Source organism: Polyodon spathula, chromosome 8, assembly GCF_017654505.1.
Source record: "Polyodon spathula isolate WHYD16114869_AA chromosome 8, ASM1765450v1, whole genome shotgun sequence".
Lineage (NCBI taxonomy): Eukaryota > Metazoa > Chordata > Actinopteri > Acipenseriformes > Polyodontidae > Polyodon > Polyodon spathula.
In genome coordinates this window covers 37,815,716-37,840,635 of record NC_054541.1, presented here as the reverse complement: position 1 = coordinate 37,840,635, position 24,920 = coordinate 37,815,716, and the positions used below count along the sequence as shown (strand labels likewise).

The 24,920-nt window shown below is 35.7% G+C and overlaps 1 protein-coding gene across 1 annotated transcript in view; it reads left to right on the top strand.

The window, feature by feature from the left end:
• LOC121319906 (staphylococcal nuclease domain-containing protein 1-like) overlaps positions 1 to 24,920 on the top strand; it is a 203,609-nt gene that overhangs the window by 50,133 nt on the left and 128,556 nt on the right. Inside the window, exon 15 of the mRNA XM_041257852.1 lies at positions 2,943 to 3,084. Within this exon, the coding sequence (XP_041113786.1) occupies positions 2,943 to 3,084 (142 nt within the window). The remainder of the gene's footprint in view (positions 1 to 2,942; positions 3,085 to 24,920) is intronic.

Here is a 24,920-nt window from a genome sequence, read left to right as displayed (position 1 = left end):
CCCTGCTCCGACACCTGAACTTGAGGCGAGCCCATTCTCTCTCTTCCTCGCCTAACCCGCTCTCCTTCTCGCACTTGGTTTGCTTGTCTGTCGCTTCAAACTGAACTCCCAACCGCCGTTTAGCCAGGCTATTTATAGTTTAAAAACTGCTAATTTAAAATGATCCGTGAGTGGCATTGTTACTTCCCATTATATTTTGCTCTGTGTATACACATCTATTCTATGTTTTTAATGGTTTTAAAATACAATACAAAAAAAACCAAAACATATGAAAGTCATTCAGAAGATGGCAGAAGTCTAACAATGTGTAAAAAAAAATAAATAAATAAATAAAAATAAAAACAAATAAATAAATGCACCCTACACAAACAGTGGTTTGACCCATAGTATGCACTGTACTATTTAGAACAGCTAACATTGGCAGCTGTGTGCCAAAGATACTGGGCAGTTTGTGGAGACTACAAAATGATTGATTAAATACAGGCTAGGTAGTTATTTTAGTTTGTTTTTATTCTCTATTAATTAATTAAATGATATGCATTGAAATAAAGGCAAGAGAGAACCAGATGGTTATTTTTTTTTTTTAAATGCTGATGGCAGCAGCTTCCAAATTCCTTTGCCTGGAGCTCCTCCACATGCACCCTGTCCCGCCTGGTTTTTCAGCCTGCTGTGGAAGAGTACAGCCTGATCGGTCTCATCGTTATGACAAACATCCAGCTCACCTGCGCTGGGCAGCACCACAGGGTCGTAACTACAGCCCATCCAAACTGGGCTGAGGCGCTGTATGTTACAGACGAGGGAGTGCGGACACTTCCATGGGAGGATATCCACATCAGTCTTTTAGAACGATAGCAGTTCAGCTGGCCCTGCAGAATTTCTCCAGGGGCCTACAAACGACAGGTGCTAGTTTGCACAGTCAAAAGGGAGTGGTGTCCTATATAAATCACCAAGTGGATCTCCACAAAAGTAGACCTGTTTGTGACCCAGGAATCCACTCATTGCCCACTCTCCTTGCTGGAGGGCTGTGCATAGATGCCTGGCCCATGGCTGTGCTTTGTCTTTGCACTGCTGGATATTCTACTGCTGTGCCTGACAAGAACAGGCTCAGGTGCTCCTGGTAGCCAGGCTTGGGAGCTGCATGCATGTCGCAACCTGCTCAGCCAGGCACAGGGGCCCCTGTGGCATCCATACCCAGTTTGCCTGCAGCTGTGTGACTGGCCTCCTGACCGGCTGCAGCTAAGCTAGCTCGGTTTCTCCAATGGCATTATTGCTTGTTTAGCACATTCAGGGTTGCTATATTACTCCAGTAGAACATTCAATAGAACATTTGGGCCAGATTCCTCCTTCGTGTGGGTCCTTATTCCCTCGGGGGGTGGGGTCTTTGTGCCATATGCAGAGAGGGCTCATACAAACAGCTTTGACACATGACTCGTAATTCGAGCAACTCAAAGGTATATTCCAATTGGTAATGGATAACATTTCTATTTCAGAGAACCAGGGTTCTGACGTTGTATTGCTATTAATCATCTGTGTCCTGTGTAGCATGTTTGTTTACCCCAGTTGTGTGGTGACTCTAATTGCTTGGTGATAGGACTGATGAAAAGGCCTTTTGACAGGTTCTACAGAATGTGATTATGTATGGATTAAGTGTGTTGTGGTGATGCTCACACTCTCATCCCTCTCTGTAGCTGAAAATCTATATGTCCTTGGTTGCTGATCTGTGTGTTGACACTTGCTCCCATGCTAATCATGTTTGCTCAAACTCCATTGTCCATGTAAACAATGAATACTCATGTCCTTCACCCAAGGGGGTTGTGAATGATGCCCTTGTCCAGGGTCAAATTTAACACAAGGGGGGAGAACTGATTGTACATTTCTTTTCTTTTCTGTTTGGTGTGTACTGCATTAAGCTAGTTTTATTTTAAATTTAGAGTAGAAGATGCCATGACATAAGTTAAATATAAAGTATTAAGTTTTTGTGTTTCAGTGTGGTTCAAGAACAGATATTTGGACCAATGTCTGAAATGCAAATTATTCTAAAATGAACATTGGTGTAAAGTATACTGCAAAATGCATGTAACATCTGATGCTTTAGATTCTTAAACACTTGGTTTAGTCTGAAAGGAGAGCTGGATATTGTTTTTTCTATAGTCTTTTCATAATTTTTATTGGGGTGGCATACATTTTATTGCCTTTCTTTTCAGTTTGTATTTTGAGTGTGCATGATTGATTTTAGTTGCTCTAATTTAATGCTGCCAACCAAGGATGTATTTCACTTGATGATTTATATATTATATATTATATATATATATATATATATATATATATATATATATATATATATCTATACAAACGATTCACTCAAAATAGTTCGTAAATATTACACTAAAATTTGCAGTGCAGCATTTATAATGTGATTTTAAAGAATTAAGGCAAAATCCGTAACCAACACTTTTCCAGTCAAAATGTTCACTGTAATTAAATGTACCCTATATTTGTATTTATTGTGATTTTAGCCTAGCACTGCAGCACAATGTACAAACAAAGCAACGCTAAATAAAGGTAAAACAGACAACTAACATGCAACCTGTTTTCCCTCTGCTATCTGACTGGGAGCCTTTCAGTATGACTGAACAGCAGACTCCCTTTGGGACAGTCCATATGACTGCAGATAAGGTTGAGGTGACACATCTTGATTTCATCAATTGTCATTTTTTAAGCCCCCCCTTCTTTTTTGCATTCTTCAAAATGTAACTATATACATTGCATAGTTTAGTACCATTGTCAATTTCAAATAGTAAATCTCTGTAGTTATGGCCACAAAATTGAGTTATATGTAAATATGCACTAAACCACTCTCTCACTTGCGTGACAATTCAGTTTAGTGTTCTGATGTACTGGTGACAAGCTAAATTGTTTTTGTTTTTTGTTTGTTTTTAAAGGACACTCAGAAAGCCAAACAGTTCCTTCCATTCTTGCAGCGTGCTGGACGGTCTGAAGCAGTGGTTGAATATGTGTTCAGTGGCTCCCGTCTAAAACTTTACATGCCAAAGGAGACCTGTTTGATCACGTTTTTGTTAGCTGGTAAGTTGTGATTTCATGTTGTGATACCCTTGTATGTTATAATTATAATAATAAGTCATCTTTATTTTTATATAGCGCCTTTCATAGTGGACCACCATCACAAAGCGCTTTACAAGACACAAGACTAGGGTGTGTGAACAATGCATCAGTTGCAGAGTAACTTACAACAACGTCTTGCCTGAAAGACGGAGCACAAGGTAAAGTGACTTTCTCAGGGTCACAAGGTGAGTCAGTGGCTAATCAGGGATTTGAACTGGGGACCTCCTGGTTACAAGCCTGTTTCTTTAACCACTTGACCACACAGCCTCCTTTTATTGTGTAAGAAAAGAAAAATTTGTTGTTTTTTTTTTTTTTTTTTTTTTTTTTTTTAAAACCATCAATCTCTTGCTGGTCATTTTGTCCTTGCTGTGTTTTGAAGTATGTACCGCTTTTTCATATGCCTTTTGGAATTTTACCATTCTATGAGCTGTTATGTTTGTTTGCTTAATTTGTGATCAATATTTTCCAAACCTGAGGGTAAGCCATTTTACATTTTAGTTTGACACATTTTTAAATTGGCGCTTTTTCTGTGAATTTTGCTTCTATACAGTTGTTCCAAATATTCCTAATAGTATCGTGCTAAATTGTTGAAGAACATGTTAAATTGTTCAATGTATAGGTTTGTAGTGCACAGCTAGCATTGTAATATCTAGTTTTAGAAGAAAATCCATTGTTTTAGTGCCCATTAAATTAACAAATTAGTAGAATCGAGCAGTTTATTAAATGAGGGTTTTCAGATAGTTGCCCCATCCCTGTATTGCAAACGGTCTCATTCCATTAGAAGTAACTTCTCGCTAGTCAAATTAAACTACAGCACTGTAGATTATTAGACATTGGATTATACTTTAATAGGAAATAACTGAACAGCATGTGAATTAAGGAGTTATCTGCTGCCGTTATTTTTTGTTTATTATTCCAAATTGATTTCCATTTGCATTTTGTCTTTTGAATTTCAATCAAGGAGTTTATTGGGGGTGAAGAAAGTTACTAGTTGAAATGCAACTTTTATATCTAATGGGCTGGATGAGATATTGCTTGCATTGTAAAGATTATAGACCTTTTTATTACATTTCTCTGCAGTTTAAATTTATATGCAAATTACACATTGGTAAACTCTAGGCACTGTAATTGTGTACATGAGACTCTACATTTTAAATGTGAGAAGTTCACCTGTGTTTAAAGGGCTAAACATCCTGCAGTATTTTTTCGCTGTGTTTTTTTATGCAAGCCAATTTGCTCTTTCTCTTCTTCAAATGTCAATTGGAACATCTGATTCTAGCAGTGCTTGTTCTGTATAAGCAGCACAATACATATCTCGATATGCAATGCAAACAGAAAATAAGAGAAGTTGAAGCAAAACACCTACTGTTATATATAGTGTTTTCTATCAGCAGAATTACCAATGGGTTGAACAGAAAATCCCTCCACTCGCTTTCATGGTACAAATACTGTACTGTAACTGCCTTTCGGTTTCATCAGGCCTAGCGAGTTACTGTTCCGTTCTTGTTTGAATTAAAGAAAGTGCGTCCGCTTTCAGTAACACTGCAGCTCAAACAACATAAACTGCAGTGTGAAGTATTGTGGTTTAATGAAATTAGATAAAATTGTTCTACCTCCTGCTTTTGCTGTATTTTAAATACCGGTAGGCTATATTTCTTTTTTTGTCTGCTGCGTGTATCAAGTATATGCAAATCAGTGGTACTTTATAGATGTGAACCCACATCCTTCTACTTCTGTTTTCTTCTTCGAAGCTATAACAATGCAGTAGCCTGCACCCGATCCACATTGCCTCCAAATGTTGAAGGACTCTGGAAATTGCATAGTTTCTCTTCCAGAAACCGAACCTGTTTAAGTTGATTTTTTCTCAGCGATTACGCTTGTGTGAAAGGTAGTATTCAATTCCATAGGTTTGAATTTTTATTTTTGTGTCATTCTTTTTTGATTTACAATATGTTAAATAAAATATCTAAATTATGTTCATATTATATATATATATATATATATATATATATATATATATATATATATATATATATATATATATATGTTTTTTATTTACTTTTTAAAATGTGGTCTCACTCCTAGGTACTGCAAAACTTTTGGCCAGAGCTGTAGAAGAACAAAGGCAAATAAATGTACTCAATACCATAGTGCCTGAAGGTTTAAATAGAATGAAAATTTAGATTGTTATAATTAACTATGTAGTAAATTGCATCACAAACACATTTGAATAGGGGGATATTTTCTAAATTTAATATTATTGTTTATATGGATATTTGTATTCATGTTAGAACTTGAGAGAATATTTGTGTAAGTTTGGACATTTGTATAGATACCCCTATTGGATGCTCCATTGGTTTGGTCTACGTGATGTGTGGTCATGACATCACTGCTAAGATCAGTAGGCAAGAAGGGTTATATGGAGCAACACAGTTTTTGACCGTATAAATTCTATTTCTTTGTATTGCTTTTTATTTTTCAAGTAAACAGTTAAACGATTTTTATTCGCGTCAGACTCATTGCTTCACAGACAACTGTGGTTACATGTTTTAAGAAAGCTGCGGCACTACAATGTCAGTGTAGTTGCCATGGCATGAAAAGCCTGCAAGTACCTCCACTTTCCCTTGACGTTCCGCAGTATTGGGAAATTGGCTCTTTTTGAGCAAAAACTTTTTTAATATGTTTAAATCACCTTTGGCTTGTCCTGTTTCTATCGGTGAGTTTAAACAGAAGAGGGTAGTTGGCTGGAGTAGATTGCTGACTGCTGTCAGATGGTGATGTTTCTGTTGTATACTTTATGGTGCGTGGGGGATGAGTGTGTGGTTTTTTTTTTTTTTTATATTCTGTACCATGTCTTGGGCATTAGAATGACAAATTTCAGAGAAACTGTGACGTGTATGTCATTATTTAATTAAAATATGCTGCACTTGGAATAAGTGGCTTTAGACATGGAGCCTGCAATATTGAGTTTTAGAAATTCACCCAATTTAATAAATGCAATACTGATCTTTCAACTCTGGCTCCACCAGCAGATTTGAAAGGTTGCTACTGGTGGTGGTGCTGGTTGATTTATTTTTCCAGAGTGGAAAAAATCATTCTGGTGCAGTGGAATTACAAGACTTTTAAAATAGATTAAACCTGGAGTAGAGAGGGGAAGAGAAAATAATCACACTAATGAAAGTTAGTAAAATTGAATCTGAAGCAATTTAAGTATTGTATTCAAATAACAAATATTTGATATTTATTGTTTTTAAAGGGAGGTTGTATCCAAGCTTCTGAATAAAAGTACAATTGCATTGCTTTAGGGCCGTCACTTTGGGTGATGAGCATGCTACTGTCTGAACCTAGTTCTGAACAAGATGTCTTTGTTGATGATTGATTAACAAGATTTGAAATTGAGTCTGACAGGATGTTTTCTTTTGAAAGAATGAGCATTGTTTCGTTGTGCATGATTCTTAGATTTATTCTGAAGATCTCTTTAAAATGGGTTTTATCACTTACCCATTTTTATAGTGCCACTTTTGGCAGTTGATGTGACAAGTGTTTTCAACTAACAATTCAGGCACACTATTGAAATGAATACTGTGCTTGTCTGAAGTATATTTTAGACAATTTGTTTTGTTCTTGTGCTTGCTTGGGTGCCAAATTGATTTAGCTGTTTTGCTTTTTGGTTCATTGTTTTCCTTCCAGCCTTTTGATGTGCATTTGAGATGTGACAAGTCTGAAAGGCTTAATCAGTTGTACTTTTAAGAGGAGCAGTTAAATACTGTAAGAATAGTAAAATAACCAATATAAATTGTCCATTGAAGACTGGTTTAACACATTATATAACAGTGTCTTTTTGTATCCTGTTTTAAAATAAATACATTTAAAAAAAAAAAAAAATCCATAACTAATGCTTTTCACCAGCTGTCCATACCAAGCATTGCACCATGGTGTGGTCACAATATATAATTAGGGCTTTTGATTGCTGTCTGACTTTGAACAAGGTCAAACAGTTGGGTGCCATATTGGTGGGAAGAACAATAGAGAGACCATTGAGCTAATTTGATGTCCAAAAACAACCCGTGGATGCGGTATTACACTGGAAGGACCAAATGAAACACAATACCACAATACCAAGTACCTTTTGGTTACGATTCAACACTTTTTTTTTTCTGTATTATTAAACTTGGAGTGAAACTTGGCTTACTGCAATTTTATTGAGTATCCATATAGGTGTATATTAGGGGTGCATTGATAAGATTTTCTTAACCATCGTCTATCTGTATTGGCCATCTACCCATATTGGTCGATAACGATAATAAATATAGTGCAGGTAAACTACTAGAACAAGACATAGTGCCTATATTTATAATTGTAAATGTTAAACAATTAACAGATGTTGTTTACTTGTTGCATTTCAGAAAATAAATACAAAAAAATAATGTAGTATTATATTGTGTGCTTGCCAGCAATATATACATTGTTTTGTAAGTCACACAAAAATAACACTTTGCATATGTACTAGTAAAAACACTTCACTAGTAAAGATGTATAATGCGACATTAACTTTTATAGCCACTTGCTGTCAAACCTTACGTATTGTAACTTCGACCTATATGGTCCAACGTTCGTTAAATTCTTATTTTAAGCATACACTTCTTAAAAATGCAGCCCAACATCAACTGTTCGCGTTATCAAAAACAAAAATATGTCAAATGTTCAGTTACAAAATGCAGTCAAACTTGAATTTGTTAATAAACAAGACGGCACAGTAATAAATTCCAGCTTCAAAATGTAATCTAATACAACCGCAACCAATGCAGATCAAAATAAACAAACAGCAAGATAAACAAAAATTACAAAAGGGAATTCCTACTTAACGTTTAGAGAGCCCACAACTGCTTGGAAGTTAGGGAGATTATTGTCGTTTGCTGCTGTAGTCTTGGTTTTAAAAAAAGTGCTTTTCATTGAAATTGTTTACGTTCAAGGATTTGATCAAGTGAGCTGCCAAATAGAGACGGAGCAGAGGCAGTTTTGTAACTAACCTCGCATCGATTCTGCATTTCAACAATAATTTGCCTGGTTAATACCATTTTCTTACGAATAATAAATAGCCCTATATGTATTACAGCTTTGTCAGCCTGAAACCAACTACAAAGCATTTGATTCACCGTTGGATTTAATTTGATTTAATGTAGCATCAAGTCTGTTCTGCTGCACACAACTCGCTATCCTCTTGTTGTTGAAGATGAGCATCAAGGATATGGACTTTGAGCCATAGTTCTTCACCAGAGTCTCAACCAACTCCACATAGTTTTCGGCCTTGTGATTGCTCAGGAAGCCCCGAACCACTGTGACAAAGCTGTTCCAAGCCACTTTCTCCTTACTAATGAGCTTCTTGGGGAATTCATTGCACTCCAGGATCTTCTCTCTGTGGTCCGACGAAGACACCGGCTTTGACCTTTGCCTCAGACAGCTTAGGGAAGAAGTTTTGAAGGTACTTGAAGGCTGCCGACTCCTTATCTAGAGCTCTGACCAATTGTTTCATAAGGCCCAATTTGATGTGCAGTGGTGACATCAGCACCTTCCAGGGGTCCACCAGTGGCTCCCACTTGACGTTGTTCCTCCCCACAGAACTTGGTCCGCTAATGTATAATAGAGGAATGTATACGTACAATATGTACATAGCTGTATACAAGTTATTGTGACTGCTTGTTTATTTTCCAGAGTGCTGGTGGCTGTACTGTTGTATTTGTAGTACAGATTTGTTTCCCTGATGGTACTGCATACAGAAACAGCATGATCTGCACAATATCCTATCCATTTAATTTAACTTGACCAGCAGTATTTCCTATCTTAAAAAATAATTGGCTGCAGTAAGTTTTAAATCAACAAATGCAATTTAAAATCCCCCTGGTTTTCATGATGTACCCTATGGTCATTTTAAATTCTAGGAGAATGTGATTGGAGCTGTTAGTCTTGGATGTGCACAGTATATAGTTGTAAAGCGATTCATTATGCCCAATAGCACTGTCTGCTGTATTTATTATACGGTACACTATGATGCCCACGAAGGAAGAGTGCTATGTGAAAGGCATGGGCACTAAAGGGATTTAAAAGCAATGGTCTGTCCTTTATCCTGCAGTGTTTTAAAACCCAGGAAGCTTGTGTACTGTAATAATAATAATTGTTTCACCTGAACTACTTGTAATTTTAACCCCTCCAAATGGTAAGGTCTGTATTGAATTTGCTCTTTTTGTGATTGTAAAAAGGATTAACTGACTAGATTTAATGGCAATAGAAAACAATATGGGTAAAAGTGACAAAGTATGAGGTGGCAGGGAAGAGTATTTGACAGAAAAGGGTACTTGTATTCCATTGACACAAAGGCTTCTGTTTTAAAGCTGCAGCAATATTATATTTGAAATTTGGGCATCTTTGACTGCACTGAATAGTTTTAATTGTTACTAAAAAGTCAGTTTTAAAATACTGACTTCTAACAGCATTATGGTTTCCACTATTTTGAAAGCATTTTGTCCTTGGTGTCATGCATTGTAATGAAGAAGCCAGATTTTATTTCAGGTAAAGAACTTGTTAGCCTTGAGGTATGCAGAAGCACCAAGAGCTTTGGGATAAATGCAGTTGCTGTAAACAAACATTAAACCAAATTCTAAAACTAAAATGTGTTGGAATTTACCTTTTTAAATTGCTTCGTGTTTTATTCAGGTGAATTTCCTGCAGTTTAAAAGTATTCAGTTTATTTCTTTTGTTTTCTCCCATTATGTGTTTCAATACAAATCGAGGAGGAGTAGTAGTAATATCCCGATTTACTGTGATAACTAATATCCTTTCAATTTATTTAATAAAGGAAATAACCCTGTTTTCTGTTGTAGCAGTTTTAAATCACCTTTGATGGTAACTCTTAAGGTTATGACATTCACAGAAATGATGAAAAGCTTTAGAAGTGATAGTTCATACAATTGTCCTACATTTATGTAGTTTTATAAATAGCAAGAACAAGTGGCAAACCTCAATGTCTGTTTCAATATTACATATAAACTGAGCAGAGAGTTCAGTATTTGGCCATATAGTGTAGACTAAACTTTCATTGGGATGGATCTTGGCTAGAAGCTGTAGTTATCAACTTTAGTATGTTAATTGCCAGAACATGATTCCCTACATTTCTGTCAAATACTGCATACCAACTGTTCTCCTTTTCTTATCCTTGTGCCAGCTGTTCTTGGAATGTGCTGTATGCACAGCTGTACAAGTGTTAAATCACCTAATGGCTATTCATATATTCATTGAATTTGTTGTTGCAATGCGTCGCATTGATGGTGTTTTCATATATTAATCCTTAAAGGCAATGTCCTACAATTCATTCCAATTGTATGCTTTAACTTAAATTTAGTGTCAACTAATCTTTACTCTGGTAATATTGGGGACTAATTGGGTGGGGATTATTTCTGTGCATAATATGAATATTGTGAACAATGTATTTTTGTATTTGCAATCCTGTGTTGCGTATAGACTGTATAGGATTTAAAGACTACTAAATGTAACATTGTCATTGGCAGCTCCCAGGGGATGCTAAACGCTAGAAAATGTTTAACCGATTTTAAAAATACAGAAATTCGGAAGGTCCTTGGTCTAGTAAATACACTATCGACTTGAAACCCAGTAGCTGAACTGAAGAATGGTTGTATACTGAGCTTTAAATCTGATCTCTTGTTACTTATTCCATTGTTTAATTATTTAAGACTTTGCTGCTTCTTTAGAGGGCACAGACAAGCTGAGCCTGGCTCACACTCCCTTGCGACGGCTCTGTTATACTTTCCCAAAAGTATTAATTGGTGGTCATCTTGAAAGAGAACGTTAGGTTACTTTCTGTAACCCTGGTTCCCTGAAAGAGAAGACGACTACCACACCTTGCAAGGTTGCATGACTCTCATTCGTGGGTTCGATGCAAAAGAGGAAGTGGTCTCCAGAGCGACTACATATTCCCTCGATAGGCGGGACCGAGGACGTCAATCCACGGAGGGGCCTATCGGCAGCTCTGACATAAAATGCTCGGTGAATATCTACCAAAGGCAGACACATCTCAAAAGTATTGGTTGGTCTTCTCTTCTCTTTCAGGGAACCAGGGTTACGTTAAGTAACCTAACGTTTTGTGTACTAAATTGTGTGTTTTAGCCTTGAAAGGTGAATATGTATTTATTTTATTCATTTATTTTTTCCTGTTTGCTGTTTTAACTTTCTACTGTGAGCATTCATTTTGTGGCTTATTGCTAGAGTGCACTTCTGTAGGGTATCATGCTACAGTACATCAATAACAATTGACTTGTGTATTTGCTAGTAGCGCAAATGCAATTCAGACCATAGTTTATTTCCACATTTTCTTTCTTTCTGTGAGTGTCGATTTTAGGGAATTAACCATTATTTGCTGAAAACTGACACCATGAAATTACCTATCACACCTCCCTAAATCATAATTAAACAGTGAGAAATGTGTTGAATTGTTTGAGTCCTCCCGGCATTTACTCTGTCATTACTGTTTGTGATATTGTAAGTTAACTTGTGAAAAAAGAGCTGCAGAGCAAACATTGAAGTAACTTCTCTGCATACCCCACATTCCTCGTGTCCATATTCCTGGACTTTAATTACTACAACTCTTCAAAGGTTACATTTATTATTATAATAATAATAATAATAAATTATTTTAAAGACCAAATTCCCATTGGGCATTTTTTTTTTTTTTAGTACTACTGTGCATGACCGCAGCTAAAACAGTTACCTTCTATTAGAACTGTGCACAGATTAATCTACATAATGCATGCATGCGTGTGTGTGTGTATGTGTGTGTATAAAGTAATAAAAGCCATTGTATTGCTCAGAACTCAGGCATGGACAGCATAGCAGCAGGGGCAGGGGGTCGTGGTCCCTGTGTGTGCCTTTTATGTTACAACAAGAAGTTGCAATATGTAAGATGTTAAAGTAGAAAAATATCCCTGGAGTAAAGAATACGGTGTGCAGACCTTACTTTTAACCCAGTGAATTAACTAAAACAAAGGGTGCCAACTAGCAGTTCAAGTTAAACAGTTTTGTTTATTCCCAAAATAAATGGTACATAAAGTTGACAAAATAAATGGTACATAAACACTTCATAAAACAAATGTGGAAATGGCATTGTAAAATGAAGAGAAAAAAACTTGCTGTGTTGGTTCTTGTTTAATACATTCAACATAAGTCACAACAAAAAATGTATAATATATAGCATCTATAGAACAATCATTACACAACATTTCCAGCACGTTGGGCACGGTTTAAGCGAGGAATTTTTTTTTTCTGTCCAATGAGATTCTGCCTCGCTCTAAAGCTGCACAACACGGAAGCATGTGTGAGCGCATAATCTGGTTTACTTTTTGCTATCAAACATTTAAATAGAGGCTCAAGAGCTGCTGTGTTGATCCTGTGTTTTTTTTTAAATATATGTTATATTAATCTCCTATCACACAGAGCTCTCTTTTGTTCTCCATTTTTGATGCTCAACTTCTGGTGAATCAGTAAATAAGTACAAGTAATTGTCATTTTCTAGCGAATACAAACATCTGATTTTTGCATCCAATAAATGTCAAAATGAATTGCAAAGATCTTTCATTCTGGGTTTTGACCGGGCAGATCTAGGAGTGCCCAACAATGCCCTGTCAAAGTCCGAAATGAGTCTCAAAGATCTTTCATTTTATGTTTTCAGGGTACAGACAGCTTGTTTGACCCGCCTAGTTGAGTAGCATTATTCACTCGCTCATATCATTCATAAATATTACACAGGAAGTACGATTTCAGAAAATAGGCATATTTAAAAATGTGTTTTTATTGAGGATAAATAAGACTAATTTAATTTATTTTAAACAAGTTACAATCTACATATGTATTTTAACTTTGTCACTCCAATGAGTACATTCTTAGATCACTTGTCAAACAGTCAAATGTGAATCAGCTAATCCTTTTGTTCCACCCAGTAACTGCATCTATCTCTCTGATTGGACAGTTCAATACAACTCATTATTATTGGCTGGTATTACGTTATTAATAGTACTGTCCTTTTCATATGTAAGTGTCAATGGGGTTTCTCATGTAAATTTTTGTTCTGAAAGTCTGCCTGCCACCAGAACAGGAAAGAACAGAGGGAGTGATTCGACTACCCGAAACAGTTACTTGAATTTTTTTTCAGGCTTTGCACACATATATATATTAAAAAAAACAAAACAAAAAAAATTGGTGACGTTGCTGTTTTAGAACTTAACTGTATCCTGTTAAGGCTGCCCATGCAGCATTTGACTGATTACACAAAATGGCAATTTCAGCCGAGATGATTATTGGTTGTTAGTTACATTGGAAATTAATTCTGTCCTGTGGTTACTTAGGCCTCATACTGACGCACACACCGGATAAATGCAGTTGCAAGTTCACCCTTTGCTCTTAATACAGCTTATGTACACACACAGTTTGGTCCTTAGCTGTCTTTCTTCGTGAGAATCTCTGTTGGCTAAAGATTTGTACTTTAGAACGTACAATGGCTAACTTACCCTCCTATATTCAAGTTCAGCAAGATTGAGATTTAGACAAATTTGCACAATATTCAAGGGCAATATTGGCACTTTGTCTGTTTCTAGAGAGAACTGCTGTGAATTTAGCCCTTGAGCATTGGCAGCCTTTATTTAGTCCAACTATTTCCTGAATTATTTTTTTTTTTCTTACACAAATTCCTACAAATATGTATTTAATAGTGGTTAAATTGCTTCAGGGGTGTGCATGAGTCCTGTTATGGAGCATTACATTTACTTTGTCTGCCAGAGATTTTGATGACCAGAAATAATTCTCTACTTACAGCAGTGTAGGTCTCAGCTGGCATGACTTGGAGCGGTTTTCTGTTGTATGTGAAAGCACATTCCTCAAAAGATGTCTTACATTGATTGGGTAGGTTTTGAGGCTTGACCCACAATTGAATAGTGTGACGCTTGATAGTATCCAAGGTTTGCTTGTCAACTAAGGATTACATGTTTTGCTAATGAGCTCTCATCCTTCAGAAACATTTAAATGTGTTACTAAAGATTAAATTAACCTGCTAGAAATGGGTTCAGATATGGTGCGTGATTTTTGTGTATCGTATATTAGGTGTGCATGCATGTGTGGGTAAATATGGATACAGTTTACATTCAATGGAGGTATATTTATTAGTTGAAATAGTAGTCTTTCTAAATACGTGATTTAAGAGGGTTTCTGGCAATGTAGTTAAAGTTACATATTTAAATTTTTAAACTTACTAAGGGAAAAAATCCTTATTAGAAAACCCAGTTACACTGTAGCAGGATGCAAGACACTAATTATTTTGTGAAAAACAAACACAAGTTGTTTTTTGTGCAGTGTATTGATCCCTTTTTACAGCTTTTATTATTTATCCCCCCGCACACACACACACAAGGTTGTTTAATAGAATGTAGCAGTAAGCTCTTATACACAATCCCCTACAGGTTTCCTTTTAATAAAAAGCTTTTAAAGAAAACAATTGAGCAAAGAGTTGAAGCCATAGGAGTTAGCCTGTGGGAATTAAAAATAAAAAAAACAAAAACAATAAGTGAAACAACATTAATACCTGTGATTTTTAAACGTATTGTACTGCCAGTGCTATTGATGGACATACCTGCACAGTTATGTTGAAATCCTTTTTATATAGACTACCACCGGTGTACAATTGACAGTTTCTGCATGCTGAATACATTTAAATGTCCCTTTACTATCCTGAATAGTTTACCACAAAAGCAAGTTGCATTTCTATGTCTCTTTGAATTAGAAGTTGTGCAATCTTTGCACACCAACAAATGTGGAATTAACAAATTAAACCCAATATCATTTATTTTTAACTTGTAATAAATATGAATATTAGTTTATACTGTGTCTTTATTCTAGGTCGTTTTGTAATGCTGATGTTATACTAAAGATGCTATTTTTTATAGTAAAGCATTCAATTCTGACTAACCTTTTTTTTTTTTAAATGGCACTGAACAGGCAATCCATCAAGTACATCATATACAGCAGCATTAAAGCATTTAACAGCTGATGAATTGGAAACCCAATATGCAACAAAATGATTTTAAAAACAGCTGTTTGATACTAAAGGTATTTATTAAAAGTTAAATATTTATTTATTGGTTATATAGCATGATTTGCTTACATGTACCTGAACAGAAAAAAAAAGAAAGTTAACAATCATAAACAGTTGTACAAAATTATAAAATCTAGAAAAGTAAACCTTCCAAGTTACATGATCCTGGGCATAGTCAGTATTTACAAGATTTGCAACCCTGGTCTGATTTAAAAAAAAAAAAAAAAAAACTGGAGTTGTGTCCCGAACCGCATCAAGAGGGCTCTATCGCTATTAGAAAATTATTTTTTTCTTTATTTTCTCTTATCTGGACATATACAATTGTTGAATAGTCCATGTAGTATTGAGTCGGACTCAAAACTTGTTGGAGGCGGGGCATCATTCAAGCAGGCAGGGAGTGGATTGGCTGTTGCGGAAAGAACTGAAACTGGGTTGGGAGTTTGACACTCTGGTTTTGAGGGAGGGTGTTGTTTGGATCCAGCTGATGACAGAAGTGTGGACCAGTCGTGTCTTCCCTGTTGATATGCTGTCCAGTAGCTGCGAATTCAGCCTTCATTAGTGTCCTGTCGCAGACATGATTTTGCTTGTCTCTAGACCAGTGTCAGAAAGTATAGTTTAAGTAGCTTTTTATGTTACCAGATTAGTTATAGATTAGATTAAGGGAAAAAGCCGGTATGTATGCGCGGATTGATTTAAAATTGAATTCACAGTTAAGCACTTCAACGTTGCAGCAGGCATCTATGCAAAATAAAATCCCGCTAGAAGCTGATTGGCTGTTTGCTCTCAATCGTTTTCGAATCCTAGATTTAGCATGTTCTGTTCATCAACCCTATATTTAAAAAAACAATGTAGTTACAGGAAAAAAAAAACAAGCATTCCACATGATTTAGTAAGTTTTTTATATAGCCTTGAATATCTTAAAAAAAAAAAAAAAGATACAGCAAAAGGTTAATGTTTCCTACTTTGCATGCTATGAAATGGTTTGTTGTAGAGGTATGCATTTTATTATTTTATTGGAAAAATCTGTAAATATTGGTAAATGTATTAGTATAGGTAATTTATTAATTTTTGTATACAGTCCTTTATACACGGTATGTCTTCAGGAGAGGATAGTGTTTAAAAAATATAATATACAATGTTTTTTTTGTCTTTTTTAATTCACAAAACATCCTTAGAAGCAAAACAGTAAATATTTCAACAATACACGTTGTTCAACTTTATATAGGGACACCATAGATGCATATTTAAAAGTAAAATGTATGTATAATATTACGTATATAATTAACTATATACAATACATTCAATAAATACAATTTTTGCACTGTACAACCCAAAAACAAAATGTTGTAGAGACCCCTATTATAATAAAATTCATACTTCATTCCCTACAAAAATACATTAATGAATACAATGACTAGTTTAGCTAACAATGACACATTTGAGTCATTAATTTTACCTTTTTATTTTTTTATCCCCCACCTCCCTCCCAACACAAAACACTGAAAAATTGGGATGTTAGTCTGGACTTGTCAGTAGCCTAATATTAATTCACAAGTCTGATCATTATTTTCTGCAGTTACCCCAAAAAATGTACAACATGGGAACAATGATTCAAATTCTTGCTAAACATTTATTATTATTATTATTATTATTATTATTATTATTATTTATTTATAATAAAATAGAATGAGTAAATTAGATTGGAAAGATTTACAGGAAGTGTGGCCATAAATAATAAGAATACTGTACCTAAGAGATGCAAATAGATGTGTGTAAGCCATACAAATATAATGCAACAATACAGGAAAACACCAGTTTTGTCTTCATTTGGTAGATCTATAGAACAAATATGATTTCACTTATATACAATAGTTTTTTTAGCTGCTGTGTGTTTTTTTTTTTTTTTTTTTTTTTTGCCCCCCCCCCCCCCCCACCTCGTCTCTTCCCATCTTGCTAGCTAAATTTGTCATGAGAATCACAACTTTCAAGCTTTTCTTAACCTATCAGAAAAGACAATTCTATTCTGTACTGATTCAGGTATTACAAGCCTCCTATCAACCTATCAGTTGATCATGTGGGGACCACTTTTCTAAGTTAATGCAACTTCAAAACATCTGAAGATGTTTCACTCACAAGGCAATACAACTATAGTTGAAATGGGAGGAAGAAAGATGGAATAAGCCTTTTGCCTATTTTCTTAGACGTTTAAACTGTGGGAAAATAATGTTTAGCCGAATGTGTCATTTCCCTAAAAACAGAGGATAGAGTGCAATCACCTTTCAAGTTGTCATAAAATTTAGGATACACAAAAGCTTTCCTGCCATCTGGCTGCTTCGCTTAATATTGAAACCAAAATTGTCTAACTTTAGTGCTATCAATAGTTACCCTTTGAGTCAAATATTGTCAGTCATTTTTAATCCTTTAAACTTTCAAAAAAAAAAAAAAAAAAAAATCTAAGCCAATATTATGCAGTTTAATAATCATGGTTTTTATGGTCAGCAGAATTGTAAAGCTTTTTTTAGATCAATAGATAGCTGCAGTAAAAAAAACAAACAAAAACAAAACAAAAAAAAAAAAAAAAAAAAAACACCTTCTCTACTATATTACAGAGAATATATAATTTAGTACACTGGGGCAATGGCAGTAACAGTTATGCATGGGTCTAGAACCAGACTACTCCTGTACCAAAATTTTATTTTTCCTTCTCAAAATAACGTGATAATGTTTGAATTTTGACATTGCAGGCTATAAGGAAATTGGACAAACAGAGCCAGATTTAAAGGCTTAATATCTGCTCATATCTATTTGTTTGAAATTTGGTTAGTCACCAAAGAAGCATTTATTATATATACTTTTTTAAGAATTTTAAGAATGTCAATTCCGTATTTGAACAGAAGCATGTCTTAATTACTAATAGACATTAGTTGCATTTGTATTTAATTGGGAGCAAACAACCTAAGAGAATTCCTTATTGCAGTGTAAATTACCTGTCGGAACTACAGGTCGTAAAGTACTTTTCAGGGATCGTTGTTCAAAAGAATAACTGTTAGAATAAAGTGTTGATTTAAAAGGGTTTGCAATGTTGTCTTATTGCACACTACCATTTATAATACATTTATTTTTTGGAAATTCATGTTTCTGGCCCCCTTGAACATTTATTTAGAACTTTCCAAAATGTCTGGGGATTTTGTAATTGTCCAGTAGTAAAATTTAGATAAGATGGTTTAGATTTACATATTTCTTTTGTATGCTGATTTCAAAGTGTTTTTTTTTTTTTTTTTTTTTTTTTTTTTTTCCTATATTGAATCCAGTCAGAAACAAGAGGATAACTTGACTTTATTCCACTTGCTGTCTCTGTGGGTTTAACTGTATTGTTTGTGGCAAGCTCATCCTCCCTTCTTTTTTCTTCTTTTTTTGGAAGCACTTAATTGAAGCACAATGTGCCTGACAGTCGGATATTAAACTATAATGGCTGTGAATAGAACGAAAATAGCTGTTAAACATAAATAGCAGCTAGCAAACTGAAAAGCAATGGCTGTATACTGTACTGTATTTGGCCTACTGCTAGCTAGGTTTAAAGTGTGAAGTTTTAGACTGATATCCTTAAAATACTAATTGTAGTTAATTATTTCACTAACTGTTTCATTGTATTCTGTTGAAAGACTCAATTTGAGGTTTTTAATTGATGCAGTCTGAAAGCTTGTTTTGAAATCATGGCACTTCAGTTCCCTGTAACCTATATGTTTAGCAAAGTGATTTTGTAGCAGTTATTTCAGCGTTCTTTGAGAAAGAAATAGCAGCCAGACTGCAGTATTTTAACTGCGTCATTTGACACAGATTTAAAAAGCTGGAACTTCGACCAGAACATTGGAGGCTTATGTTGTATGCTGACATATTTCTAAGCTGTGAGAGTGAAACAATAACTCAGAAGGGATGTCTGCTGATGAAACAGACTGCAGTGTAGTGAAAAGTCAGGCATTATGGAGTGCGTAAATACATAGCTTCTGTAATGCACCTTTTGCACAGCAAATAAGCTATGTTTGTTACTTCTGTACTTCTGTTATGTTGGATAACTTCATTAAGCTCACATTGGAGTCATTTAAAATGCAAATGCATGGGGATCAACTTTTTTTTTTCAGTAAATGTTTGAAAGTATAAATGACGACACTGTACTGCTTTCCCATCCGTGGTGGTGCTGCATTTTTATCAGTTTTCCCACCTGTCCTTTGTGCTAATGAGGAGGAAAGTGAAAACATCAATGAAAACCACAGGTCATTAGCAGAAATTTAATTATAATGCAACCTGCTTACAGCACAGTGCACCCTTGTGTTTTTACACATGCGCGCACACAGCCAAGCCAGAAGTCATGCTGATGGGCGCAAGCCTGTGGATCACTAGTTAATGTCTGAAGTCTAAGATATCAGTATTTGAATTCGTCAGTTAAAGTGAAAGGTTTTAGAAAGTAAAGGAGCTGGGCACTACTGCCTTTATATTTATTCTTTTTTTTTTTTTTTGGTGGGGTGTTCCAGAAAGTCAAATACAGTAATCGCGTATACGCCTGTCACAAATCCACTATGTTTATCTGTCATGATCAACCTCTTCATCTTTAGATTTCAGATATTATAGATCCTACCAATGTTTCGTACACTGTGTTGTATGTGCGCCGTGCACTGGCATTGCTGATAGTGTCACGTGAGCTGTTCAGTGTGTTGCTATGTAAATAAATCCTGTTCACCTGCGGGGGTTTATCGGCTTCAACCTCCGTCTCGACCTCCTGCCTGTCACCCAGCACCGAATGCACGCACCCACACGGCAGGTGGCTACGTCTTCACAAGCATGAATACCCTGTATCTTTCTAAACAAGGGATTTAGAGGCACTTCCTAATGAAAGCTGACTCTCAAAACAATGATTGTGCGAATGTAGTGATTTGTTACACCTGTGTATAATGGTACTCGGTTCTTGATAAACGCATGTTACATATTCTTTCATTGAAAACATGTTACATATATTCTGTAGCTTGCCAATACCTGAGCACAAACTGTGCCAATTAGAGTTCATAGAGGAGGAATATGTTGATGTCTTGCATTGCCTCCATGTGAAAAAAACAAATTAAATGGAAATGTGTTGGTAGCAGTAAGTGTGATTCATATGGCCTACTGCTTTATTCATTCTCCTAGCAGGCAGTCACATTGTCTTTCAGTCACATATTAAACATTTGCAATGCATGCATTTGAGAATAGAACAGTACGTACAGCTATTTTAATGAAAATGCAAAATTGTTAGATTAGATTAAACATTTCATTCTTCAAGACTTGGATTATTTGGTCTTATGGTGGCTAATACTGAGGATCTACATTAATATTCAAAAATTTTTTTAGAAGAATGTTGCAATGTAAATGAATAGACAAACATTGCTTAAAGCAGTAGCTGCATAAAACAATATTTTTTGCTCATTATTGGAATTCCTTGAAAGCTTTGTGAAGACATTTTACAGGGATCTGTGTGTTTTTAATGTTCAACAAATTGCTGGTTTAATTTTGTACTTTAGTAGTTTTAATTTTATATATATATATATATATATATATATATATATATATATATATATATATACATATATATATACACACACACACACACACACACAAATAGAGCCAGCTCTGGAAAAAATTTAGACCACTGCAAATTTGACTTGAATCAGCATCTCTACATGTATGGCAGCCATTCCATTCCAGTGTCTGTTGAATTCCAACACAGACACACCTCATTCTACTGAATGAGGTACTGATTAGGGGATCACCTGAACCAAATTTTATTTAACGAGGAAAAGCATAAAAACCACTCCTGTGGTCATCACTATCCTCTTGCAATAGGACCAGCTGGATGGCAAAACAGTGCTAGTAGTACCTCAAAAGTAATTGGAATCAAAAAATAACTACTGACCATGCCCAAAGAGTTGAAAAGGAAAGTTTTGAGTGAGGAAAAGAAGGGTTCAATTCTGGCTTTACTGGCAGAGGGATACAGTGAGCGTCGGGTTGCTTCCATCCTTAAAATTTCAAAGACGGCAGTTCATAAGAACAAGGTCAAGCAGCACACATTGGGGACAACAAAGCTACAGACCGGCAGAGGGCGAAAACGACTCTCCACTGACCGGGATGACCGCCAACTCATTCGAATGTCACTCAGCAACCGTAGGATGACATCAAGTGACCTACAAAAAGAATGGCAAACGGCAGCTGGGGTGAAGTGCACGGCGAGGACGGTTCGAAACAGGCTCCTAGGGGCAGGGCTGAAGTTGTGCAAAGCTATAAAAAAGCCCTTCATCAATGAGAAGCAAAGAAGAGCCAGGCTGAGGTTTGCAAAAGACCATAAGGATTGGACCGTAGAGGACTGGAGTAAGGTCATCTTCTCTGATGAGTCCAATTTACAGCTTTGCCCAACACCTGGTCGTCTAATGGTTAGATGGAGACCTGGAAAGGCCTACAAGCCACAGTGTCTCACACCCACTGTGAAATGTGGTGGAGGATCGGTGATGATCTGGGGGTGCTTCAGCAAGGCTGGAATCGGGCAGATTTGTCTTTGTGAAGGACGCATGAATCAAGCCAAGTACAAGGTTGTCCTGGAAGAAAACTTGCTTCCTTCTGCTCTGACAGTGTTCCCCAACTCTGAGGATTGGTTTTTCCAGCAGGACAATGCTCCATGCCACACAGCCAGGTCAATCAAGGTGTGGATGGAGGACCACCAGATCAAGACCCTGTCATGGCCAGCCCAATCTCCAGACCTGAACCCCATTGAAAACCTCTGGAATGTGATCAAGAGGAAGATGGATGGTCACAATCCATCAAACAAAGCCGAGCTGTTTGAATTTTTGCGCCAGGAGTGGCATAAAGTCACCCAACATCAATGTGAAAGACTGGTGGAGAGCATGCCAAGACGCATGAAAGCTGTGATTGAAAATCAGGGTTATTCCACCAAATATTGATTTCTGAACTCTTCCTAAGTTAAAACATTAGTATTGTGTTGTTTAAAAATGAATATGAACTTATTTTCTTTGCATTATTCGAGGTCTGACAACACTGCATCTTTTTTGTTATTTTGACCAGTTGTCATTTTCTGCAAATAAATGCTCTAAATGACAATATTTTTATTTGGAATTTGGGAGAAATGTTGTCAGTAGTTTATAGAATAAAACAAAAATGTTCATTTTACCCAAACACATACCTATAAATAGTAAAACCAGAGAAACTGAATTTTGCAGTGGTCTCAATTTTTTCCAGAGCGGTGTGTGTGTGTGTGTGTGTGTGTGTGTGTATATAATATATGTGTGTGTGTGTGTGTGTGTAGATGTATATATATATATAAATAGTAATCTGTGACCTTATTTGTTCATATATATTATATGTAGCGTATATATATAAATTAGTTAATCTGTCTGTGAATCTTCAAATGTGTTACAATTTTAATGGATCAAACTGTTAAAATGAAAAATAACACCACCAATCCTTTACTGAAAATATCTACTACCTCCTGTTCTGGTACTGTTCTATTAGTGTGCAGCTTTTTAAGGGAGTTCAATAACTTGCGGGTAGTGTTGTAAATGCATTGACCCTTTCCTAAATGTGTGTTTTCAAAGTATAATTTATAATGCATGATCCAGGGCTGTTGGGTTTTGATCTCCTAGGTCTACTGATCATTTGTCCAGCATAGTGACAGGTGCTGTGAATTCTAAGTTGCACAGGCATGCTGGAGGTCTGTGTTAATGGTGCACGCTCTAAGTTTGATGAAGAGTAGGTTAGCCTGCAGTCTGACATATGGTTCCAGTCCCAGGCTTTTGTCCTTGCTTTTTTTCATAGGGACTTTCTACGGGAGAATTGGTATTTAGAGAAAGGCGTACTGTTAAACATGAATCTGTTGCTTTAAAATAAGCTATTTTTTGGTATGGTTACTTTAATACTGCGCTTCGCCATGCAGTTATCTGTGTGGAGCTAGACTCATTTTGAATTGGAGCACATCAGAAGATGCATTTGTGTAAGTGTCATTATTGTTATTTAGATTTATGTATTGTGTGTTTCTGCTTTATAATGCTTGAAACGCTGATAATGCTTACTTATTTTGAATAATTCCTTCATATGAATACAGGCTTTGATAAAGGACCAGATTCCATATCAAAACCATGCTTGTCAGTCTTGTTTTTAATAAAAAAATAAATAAAAATAAGAAACTTGAAAACTCTGCAAGCAATGGGGTGAATAATATATTGATTTGCTCTCAGCCATGCAGCTTGCAAACCCAGATATCAGAATTAAGAATGCTCCAAGGCATCTATGTTGTGTAATTTTCAAATGCATGCATCATTTTGTTTCATATAATTTTATTGTGTGGGCCACTGAAAACAGATTTTAATCAACGTTGGTCAACTTGGTCCACTCGATTCAGAATAAGGATGGTAGTTATAAATATGAATAATGACATGACAATGATGTAGTACATTATTTAACCCTCCTTCTACTCTGAACTAGTTGCTTGTCCCTTCCTTGTTGCAGTCCTGTGAACTGCTGAAAGTGGAGAGAACTCTGCTTTACCTTTTTTAAATTCATCAATATTGTTTCTACAGTGCATTTTCCTCACAAAATGCAGCATTAGGGAAATATATAAATAAATGAATAACTGCATACATACATCTGTACCTACCAACATGTTCCCAAGAATGCTCATAGGACTGAGAAGTAGAAAGAGATGATAGACCAACAAACAGCTAGGATTAATAGGGATGGAGGTGTTTTGGTAAATGGGTTAAGGATTTGACACACATCAGCAATTTTACCAGAACCACCAAAAAATGTAGTTGGGCAGTAGTGGTATTTTGACTAATTTCGTTGTCAGGGGTTAAAGGTGCACAATAACAAGTGTCAGCAGAAGCATTTAGTATGTTGGCTCCCTTTTGTTACAAATACTGTACCTGTAGTGCAATAAACCCATTTCTGGTACTTTACAGAGTAAAACATGTCTGCTAGAATAATGATACTGGCAACCATTGTAGAAGCAACAGGTTTAATTCTACATGTTCTGCCAAAATGTATACTAGTGGTGTCCGCACCTCAAGTTCCCCACTTTGGTCTGAGATCTGCTTGTTTAAACATGCATATGATGAATTGTCACTACCATTGAAACCTGAACCCTAGAATCAACCTTTTTATTTTGTCTATCTTAGACCAGAGGGCTATATATTAGCATCAGTTAAAGCAGTAATGATAGATGAAAACCTAAAGGTAAAGCAAAGTACTCTACTTCATGCTTCCTTTTACAACATGATCTTTGCTTGTTCAACATTTTTTTTTTTTTTTTTTTTTTTTTAAATCAAATTAAAAAAAATCTAGATCAAGACAAACTAAATTTAAGCTTTTAAGGTTAATTTGTTGACACAATAGTGACATCCAGGTAGTTTAAAACACTTATGTCTTTTCTTAGTAGATATCATATCAAATTACTGTAACCATATAAGCCAAGTATACTGCCTTTGCATTATTAAAATTCAATTAATACATGTTTAAAGTAGACTGATTTATAAAATTGCTGTCATATTTTTAAATCTTTTATTTAACTACAGTATTTGAAATTAGGATGTAGAAAGTTTCTCTTTCTCTTCTGAAA